The 9,172-nt window shown below is 36.4% G+C and overlaps 1 protein-coding gene across 6 annotated transcripts in view; it reads left to right on the top strand.

Annotated features, from left to right (window-relative positions):
* CACNA2D1 (calcium voltage-gated channel auxiliary subunit alpha2delta 1) overlaps window positions 1–9,172 on the top strand; it is a 503,137-nt gene that overhangs the window by 109,632 nt on the left and 384,333 nt on the right. For all 6 annotated transcript variants that reach the window (XM_004739625.2, XM_004739624.2, XM_004739622.2 and 3 more), the window contains exon 3: window positions 758–874. In XM_004739625.2, the coding sequence (XP_004739682.1) occupies window positions 758–874 (117 nt within the window). The remainder of the gene's footprint in view (window positions 1–757; window positions 875–9,172) is intronic.

Below are 9,172 nucleotides of genomic sequence, written 5' to 3'. Positions count from 1 at the left end.
TCACCTTTCTTTAAAAAAAAAAAAAAAAAAAAAATCCCAACGGCAGTTAAGACCAGGTTTTGCATTCAGGGAGGTACAATTTCAAGTCACAAACTTGAAATACACAGGGGCGCCTGGTGGCTCAGTTGTTTGAACATCTGCCTTCAGGTCTGGTCACGTACCTAGGGTCCTGGGATCGAGCCCCACGTCAGGCTCTCTGCTCAGTGGGCGCCTGCTTCCTCCCCGTTCCTGCTGCACCCCCTGCTTGTACTCTTTCTCTGCAAATAAATCTTAAAAAAAAAAAAAAAAGACCTTTAAAAAATTGTGTACACAGATCTTTGTGGTACAAGATATTTTCTAGCCCCCCCTTTTTTTTATTTTAAAGATTTTATGTATTTATTTGACAGAGATCACAAGTAGGCAGAGAGGCAGGCAGAGAGAGGGGAAGGGAAGCAGGCTCCCTGCTGAGCAGAGAGCTGGATGTGGGGCTCTATCCCAGGACCCTGGATCAAGACCTGAGCCGAAGGCAGAGGCTTTAACCCACAGAGGCACCCAGGTGCCCGTATTTTATAGCCTTTTAACAGGGCATGCTAGCTGGTGGTCTGATAGCAAATTTTTACTTACATACATGTTTTTGACACATCCACATTCTAAAAAGATCACAATGAAGAAAGGAAAGAGTGGGTCTTTCTAAAGTGGGTCTGTTTAAAATACATTCTACTATGAACTTAGGAACCACATAAGCAATTATTATTAATTTTCTTTTCTCTCCATGCAGATTTATGAAAAGTATCAAGATTTGTATACTGTGGAGCCAAATAATGCACGGCAGCTGGTGGAAATTGCAGCCAGGGATATTGAGAAACTTCTAAGCAACAGATCTAAAGCTCTGGTGGTGAGTTTAAGTTGGATCTGCTCATTTTATTATTTTCCATTGCTTATTTATTTTTCATACTTCATTTTCTCTAGTATGCTTCCTTTACCTTGGAAACAGTGTCGAGGTAACATGTTCCTAAAAGGTGAGAGATCACAGTTTCATAGTGGAATGCAAAATAATCAGTGTATTTCTGATGATTAGTTCATTTTTTATGTTAGGTGATTTAATAACATAGGAGCAGTGTATTTAATTGGGGCATATATCTGTTTATCCATTTGTAAGTTATGTGGCACATTCATCATGTTTAAATCTATGATACAACATAAGACCCACAAATATTGCCAGTACCCTTCAAGCTGTCTTTGTAATCATCTCTTTTCCCTGTAAGGCGGCCAGGACTCATTTTCTTGTCTTTTTAAAAATAGACACACCTCGCATAAATGTTTTGCAAAACATGGTGGTTGTGAGTTTGCTTATTTTTCAGCTTTATTAAAATATTGTAGTGTATACAGCCATCAACACTTGCTTTCTTCCCTTAGTGTTACTTGTGTATTTATCTGAGTGTTTGCACTTGGCTTAAATTCACTCTCATTCACAGTTGAAAATTATCTTATGAGGGCTTATCTCCATTGGTTCATTTCTTTTCTGTTGGCAAACTATCATTCGAATTATCTCCAGATGAGTGCTACTGTGAATATTGCTGCTGAATTTTCTTGAACAAGTCTCGTGGTACATAAATGCAGGGATACCTGTAGGGTGTTATATACATGACAGGAGAATTAATGACCATAGTGTACTCACAGATATGAATATTGTTTTCCAAAATGGTTCTATCAGTTTACACCTCCACCAGCTGTACACAAGTCCCCACTGATCTGTATTCTGGCCAATAAATGGCCATGACAGATTTCTTAATTGTGGACCGGCAAATGGAAGTAAAGTGTAAAGTAGAACCTCCCCTTCTTAGTCATGAGTCATAAGACAACTTAGTTCATTATCCACTCACCATTTTTGTTTCTTCAGTGAAATACCTGTTTATATGTTTTGCACATTTTAATTTTTTAAATTGATTTTTGGTCATGTATTCTTGATGGTAACTCATTTAAGTTCTGTGTAATGCAAATATCTTTTTGTGACTTGCTTGTGACTTGTCTTTTCATTGTTCTAGTGATGTATTCGGACAAAATGCATTCTTCATTTTAACGTAGTCACAGTGACCTTTTAAAAAACTTATGAGTAAAAAAAAGTTATTAGTATTTCAGGGTGTGTGTTTTTAGAAATCCTTCTCTGTCCTGAGATTGTAAACATTTTTTATATATTTTATTCTAAAAAGTTCTGTCTTTCAGATTGATTTACTCAGAACTAATGTCAGTATACATTGTTAGATTGCAGTTTATTTCTATTCATTCATTCATTCATTCACTCATTCATTTATATATGTATACTTATATGACAGAGAGAGAGAGCCCAAGCAGGGGGAGAGGCAGAGGGAGAAGCTCTCCCTGCTGAGCATCAGCCTGATGCCAGGCTCTATCCCAGGACCCTGGGATCATAACCAGAGCCAAGGGCAGATGCTTAACCACAGGTCGCTAGGTTGCACTTCAGATTAAATGTTTTTCCAACCAATTTTTCCATGGCCATTTTTTAGCTTGTCTTACCCAGAGAGCTCCAAATATCAAGCTAGATTTCTGGCAAACCCAGTCCCTTCCCGTATTCTTCAGAAGGATCTTGAGTATTTTTGAACCTTCACAATCTAAGTTTTAGATTCTAAGTTTAATCTAAGTTTTAGATTCATCTTGCCATTATCCAAGAAAATCTTTCCTGGGATTTTGATTGGTGTTTGCATTGACTCAGACCAAACTGGGAAGATTGATATCATTATGGTATTTTGTCCTTCTCATTTATAAATAGACTCTTCTTGCCACTGAGCAAGTTTTTATTCTATTAAATAATAATTTAAAATTCTTTTGTAAAATTCCTATATATCTTTTGCTAGGGACACTGCTGGGGCTTGTGTTTAGCTTCTCTTAGTCTACAAATCACAGTGCTGTTATAAGAATTTGTCCCAGGACAGCTCCGAATGTCCTGTTTACTTATCACTCACAGTTCAGATTTTTAGCTTACTCTATTATATATCTGTATATCTGGGCACTCAGAAATTTTGCTTGCTTTTTTGGCACTGATAAATCTTTATGGTTCTTAAGATATCCAAAATCTTGTTGTAATATAAAAGGAAAGTTCTTTGGAATACTTGAATGCCATATTGCCAGAAGTTGAAACATTTAATTTTTAAGAAAGATTTACATGACTTATCCATGGTAAAGTAAGTTTTCATTACTGGAAGATTCAAAGCATTCTTCTCGTAAATTTTGGGTATGTGAATACCATTTTTACGCATCATTTACAAATGTTAAAGTGTGTTTTCAATAAAAGTGAAAAGGATTCCAATTATACTAATTTTTATCAGCTTACCTTTTTCCTCCAAACATAAGAAGTAGATAATCCGGACATCAAAGTCCCATGAAAGGGGTGCCTGGGTAGTTCAATGGGTTAAAGCCTCTGCTTTCGGCTTAGGTCATGATCTCAGGGTCCTGGGATCAAGCCCCACATAGGGCTCTCTGCTCTGCGGAGAGCATGCTTCCTCCTCTCTCTCCCTGCCTGCCTCTCTTGCTTACTTGTAATCTCTGTCTGTCAAATAAATAAATAAAATCTAAAAAAAAAAAAAAAAAGAAAAAAAGAAAAAAAAAGTCCCATGAAAAATGATCACAGAATGAAATATCATGTCTCTTGCTTTAATTGGATTAAAATTGAGCCTATTGAGAGTTTCTTTTTCACCATTTGGATTTAAAGCTCTAGACACCTGGCACATTATTTGAGTCCTGTGGGGGACCAGTGACTATCCTAAATGCATTAATGGCAGAATACAGAAATCACAATGACTAATTAAATGTGGAATTAGATTATATGTCAGGGGGAAAGAGTCATGTTTGTTTTCAGACTAAATTCTTTATTTAACTTTTTTGACTCCACAAAAACAGAACACACATTATTTCAAAGGAAAATGTTTTGAGGCTAATTGAAAAACAGGTGCTACATTGTACTGTAAATGAATGCAAGATGGCATTATTAATTAACTTCTATTTTTGTTGTAGGCTTATACTCTGGGAGACTTCTTGACTAAAAGGCTTAATTTATCTGGGTGGGATGTCAATGTAATTCCACAAGTAAACATACCAGAAAATACCATGAATGTACAAATTTGACATAGATAAAGTTTAATGCCAGATTGACCTTATGAGTATTTACTAAGTAGCATTATCTAATTACTTCTTGTAATAAGACTAAGCTCTTGACATCATTATTAGTGTCATTTTTCCATGAGAAAACTGGGTCTTCGAGAAATCTTCTAACTTGTTCAAGGAAGTGTATCTAATAACTAATCTATGCCAGTGCTTCTTAAATTTTAATGGTGTTGGTTCACCTGTGGCTCTTCTTAAACTGTGCAAGCTTATTCGGTAGTCCTGGCCAGAGAGACTACATTTCTTATAAGTATCCAGGTGATACTGATACTTCTGGTATAAAACTATACTTTGAATTAGCAAGAGTGGAAGAGCATTCAAATTCAGGGGTGTCAGACTTGATTTGCATTTTAAGAGTTACCTACTATATAAATATATCCTTTGGTCTAAAAACGTGTATAATCATTGAGGATGAAAGGAAGGCTAGAGAATTTGCTATAAATTACTGTTCATCAGAGTGACTAAGAATTACGCTACTTAGGTATTTACCCCAAAGATACAAATACAGTGATCTGAAGGAAAACATGCACCCCACTGTTAATAGCAGCCACATCCACTATAGCTAAGCTCTGGAAAGAGCCTAGGTGTCCATCGACAGATGAATGGATAAAGTAAGATATAATATATATATATATATATATATATATATATATATATATATATATATATATATATACACAATGGAATACAGCTCAGCCGTCAAAAAGAAAATGAAATCTTGCCATTTGCAACAACGCCGATGGAACTAGAGGGTATTTATTATGCTAATCAAAATAAGTCAGTCAGGTAAAGCCAATTATTATATGACCTCATTCATTTTGTAGAATTCAAGAAACAAAACGGAGGAGCATAGGGGAAGGGTGGGAAAAATAAAACAAGATGAAATCTGAGAGGGTGAAAAACCGTAAGAGACTCTTAACCACGGGAAACAAACCGAGGTTTGCTGGAGGAGAAGGAGGTGGCAGGGTGGGGTAACTGGGTGATGGACATTAAGGAAGGTGTGTGATGTAATGAGCAGTGGGCATTATATGAGACTGAAGAATCACTGACCTCTACCTCTGAAACTAATAATATGTGTTAATTAATTGAATTTAAATTAAAAAAAGTAAAAGTCCAATGATAGAAAGAATAAATAAACAAATAAAATCTTTCGAAGGATTAGTCAGAACAAAAAAAAAGACTTGGATATTCCAGTTGATAGAATATTCTGGAAGGCTACGAATTTTTTTAAGGGATTCCTGTATCAATTAGCCATCTTCAAAAAATGACTAAATGAAGTAAAATATACAGTATTGGAAAAGTTTTCTTTTTTATTTGAATGTGAGAAAATTTTAAGCCTCTATTCTTCAGTATCAAGATGAGCAACCTAAGAGGAAGAAGTAGCTTGAATTGGTTGTTTACTCATGTATCTACTGAAGAAATGGCCAGTTTAGGTTGATAATTCAGTTTTCTTATTTGTTTGTTTTGTTTTGTTTTTAAGACTTGAGACTTGAGAGAGTGAGAGAGAGCATGAGAGGGGAGAGGGTCAGAGGGAGAAACAGACTCCGTGCTGAGCAGGGAGCCCGACGTGGGACTTGCTTCCTTCCTTTATTCTTTCTTTCCTTCCTTCCTTCCATTTAGTTCTATGATTACTTTTTAATATCTGTGATATATTTTATTATGTATGCATGTACACAGATTTTAAGGTTTTGAACCTTACATTTTTAATCAACAGCTTGTTGATTTAAAACTAATTTTATTGCCTTTTATTTATCTTGAATTTGTTTATGTGTTTGACTCTAAACTATTCCGACAAGATTGTCTTTTTTTCGTTTCAGCATTGATTTTGATGTTTTATTCACACTCATTTTATGCTACGGTCTTTTTGTGTGTTCCTTCAGCCAGCCTTAAAGCTGAAAGAGAAACCAATGTAAAAAGTTTTAGTTTCTTTCGCCCTAAAACTATGTCTTTTATAAAAGTAAAACAGACTTTTGAACTTAGTTTTTTGTTTTGTTTTGTCTTTATGACCATATAAAAACATGTTTCTAATGATTGATATTCCAGAAAGCCTATGACACAGGCACACGAAACATCTACTTATTCTTGTTTTATAAATGAGGAAACTCAGACAAGACTAGTGTTCTTGTTTAAGGCTTATACAGGTAACACGAGATAGTGGTGGAATTCAATTTTAAGGTGTCTGTCTAAAGATTTTTTACCCTCTTCTAAGCCCACACTGGTAATTTTGACCATTTTATTTTTAAAATCTTCTGCTGAGTGACTATTTCTCTGGCACTTATTACATCCTTTTCTCAGAAAATGGCTCAATGTGATGACTATTAATGTTAATCAATATTAACATTAATTGCTAACATTATTGAATTGTTCTAAGACATACTCAAAGAGTGTTTACAAGCACCAACCCCCTCCAGAAGAACACCCCCAAACCACAATGATCATTTAATGTTGTTACCAACATTTATTTTGGCCTGATCTAGGCTGAAAAATCTGCAACTGTATATGAATAGTTCATTGGAGAAATCTCTTTAACCAAATGATCTAGCTTCGAGTGGTGCCTTCTGAAAGATGGAGGTGAATGAGATCATGGTCTCATGGTTCATCAACCTGCATGGCCAAGGAGACCTACTGAGTAAATGAAGGTTTTCAGACATTTTGCTCAAAGAAAAAAGGAGCAAGATTATGATAACTGAATTTCTGTAGTGACACTTTTCCAATTATGGTGTATCCTGTCTCCCTCTGGTGTCCTGGTAAGTTTAATTGAAATGACTCTAATTTATTATAAAGCTTTAAGTACTGTAATATGCCCAACTCTTTTTTCAGCCTTGATATTGAGCTATAATGAGGTAATGAAAAGAAGAAAATAACAAATGTTTTCAATGACTCTTAAGTAGGGTCTTTCTTCTGGAAGGATTAGTTGTTGTTTAACCTAATGGTTTTGTTTTGTTTTGTTTTCTTACATGTTTCTTTAGCTCCTAATTCCATAGTTCTGTCTCTTTCATGTTTGTCAAAAATGCCTCCAGAGTTTGCTAAAATGCAGATTCCTGGCCTTTATCTCTAGAGATTTTAACGTGGAGCTATAGGAAGAAATTTCAGAAAATTGGGTCTAAAGAGGTAAAGAGATTCAGGAGGAAATGTGGAATTCTTCAGAGACTCAAAGAAGAACAAAAAATGTATTATTTTGGGTTATTAGTATTAGGAGTTATTGGTTTACCTTTGCGAGAATAGATTCATTGGAACAGAATAAAAGCTACTGTGTTAAAAAGTGATTAGATTGTGAGAAATTGTCAAGAAGTTTGTTTCTTCATGAAATTTGGTAGCACAGTGCAGGAAGAGAAACATGGAGTACTATTAAAGACTTTGTTTCTCTTTTCTGTTTGTCGTTGAGAATATAAGCATGTTAATAGAAGGGAAGGAACCTGTAACATCTGAAAATAAGAAAGAATGTCTGAATGTTGAAGATTGATTCCAGAAAAAGTAGGCACAGAGAAGATCAGAGTCATGTGATTTATCTTTGAACAGATAGTGGTATTTTTCACTTGAGACAAAGGGATATTAAATATGGGGCCACCTGGATGGTTCAGTCATTAAGCATCTGCCTTCGGCTCAGGTCATGATCCCAGGGTCCTGAGATCAAGCCCCACATCGGGGCTCCCTGCTCTGCGGGTAGCCTGCTTCTCCCTCTCCCACTCCCCCTGCTTGTGTTCCCTCTCTTGCTGCTCTCTCTCTGTCTGTCAAGTAAATAAATAAATAAATCTTAAAAAGAAAAAGAGATATTAAATATGAATAAAGACTTCGCAGGTACAGACAATCTGAAATTCATACTGGATGACTGCTTCTCTCTTGGCAAAGGGGAAGTTCATATTTTATGCAAGGGATGAAGGGGCTGTGGGATCTTCAGGCCCACACTAAAGACTTGGGAAATCAGAGTAAGAAAAAGTGAAGAGTCTGTTGTGGGTACATGAAATGGCTGATAAATAAAACCTCGGGCCTTCCTAATATTGAGAAAAAACAGAAGTCATAAAATGACTTCATATTCTAAAAATGAGGTCCTAAGCTGCATATAAATTTGAAAGAGCTTTCTGAAGTGTGTGTGTGTGTGTGTGTGTGTGTGTGTTTGTGTGTGCTGACCATTAGTCCAAAATTTATCTCGTGGTTATAAATTTATCCAGACTGATGAGAACAAGAGAAATTACTTTGGAAAAATTATGAAATGTTGTGCTTTTTCTGTTCCCCGAAGAAAAGTGTATTTTCTCTTTTCTTTAACGTTAGTATAAATGTCTTTGTGAGGATTACTCATATGGCTTACGTGTATCCCTTTCACTCTGAGTGGTAAAGGGACCATGTAGTCTACTATTTGTTTTGCAAAGCTGAGATTACTTTTATTTATTTGGATTTGATACATACCTCTGGATGTTAAATATTGAAGTGCTGAGGCTAGACATGCTGGCCTGGTGGCTGAGCCGTGAAAGGTAGCTTCGTTGGGTATAAGCTCCCACACAGCAGAGGCAGCCCTTTTAGGACAGAGCTGGTCTGTGACTCGATCCGGTAGGATTTCCTTCCAGGGCCAAAGCCAGTGTAGCAGAAAGAGGATAGATGTACCCTCTCAGATGGAAACTGAGGAGTAGGGCTGTAAATGGCACCCAGAGTGTGGTGTTGGAGCTGTATGAACTGCTTAGCTTCAAACAGTACAGAAAGCACCCTAGGAGGGGAACAAGTCAGTGTTGAGCATTCGCCACTCCCAGAGAGGACCAACATGTAATTACAGTCAAGAAAGTGTCTTCCATGGCCAGCTTCTCATAGTGCTGTTGCTAAAATCAGCGCCAAATGCTGGTAAGCAGGGTCCGCATGGGATCAGGAGGAAAAGCTCAGAGAGTGAAAATAGAAATCTCCCACAGTCCTCAACCTGAAACTCCTGAAGTTTTTCAGCCCCAACTAGTCCCAAGCCAGGAACAGGACAACAGATAATTTTTTTTTTTTAAGATTTTATTTATTTATTTGGCAGAGAGAGATCACAAGT

Source organism: Mustela putorius, unplaced genomic scaffold (assembly GCF_011764305.1).
Source record: "Mustela putorius furo isolate JIRA1106 unplaced genomic scaffold, ASM1176430v1.1 tig00003845_pilon_pilon_pilon, whole genome shotgun sequence".
Classification (NCBI taxonomy): Eukaryota; Metazoa; Chordata; class Mammalia; order Carnivora; family Mustelidae; genus Mustela; species Mustela putorius.
This window is presented reverse-complemented; position numbering and strand designations above follow the sequence as displayed.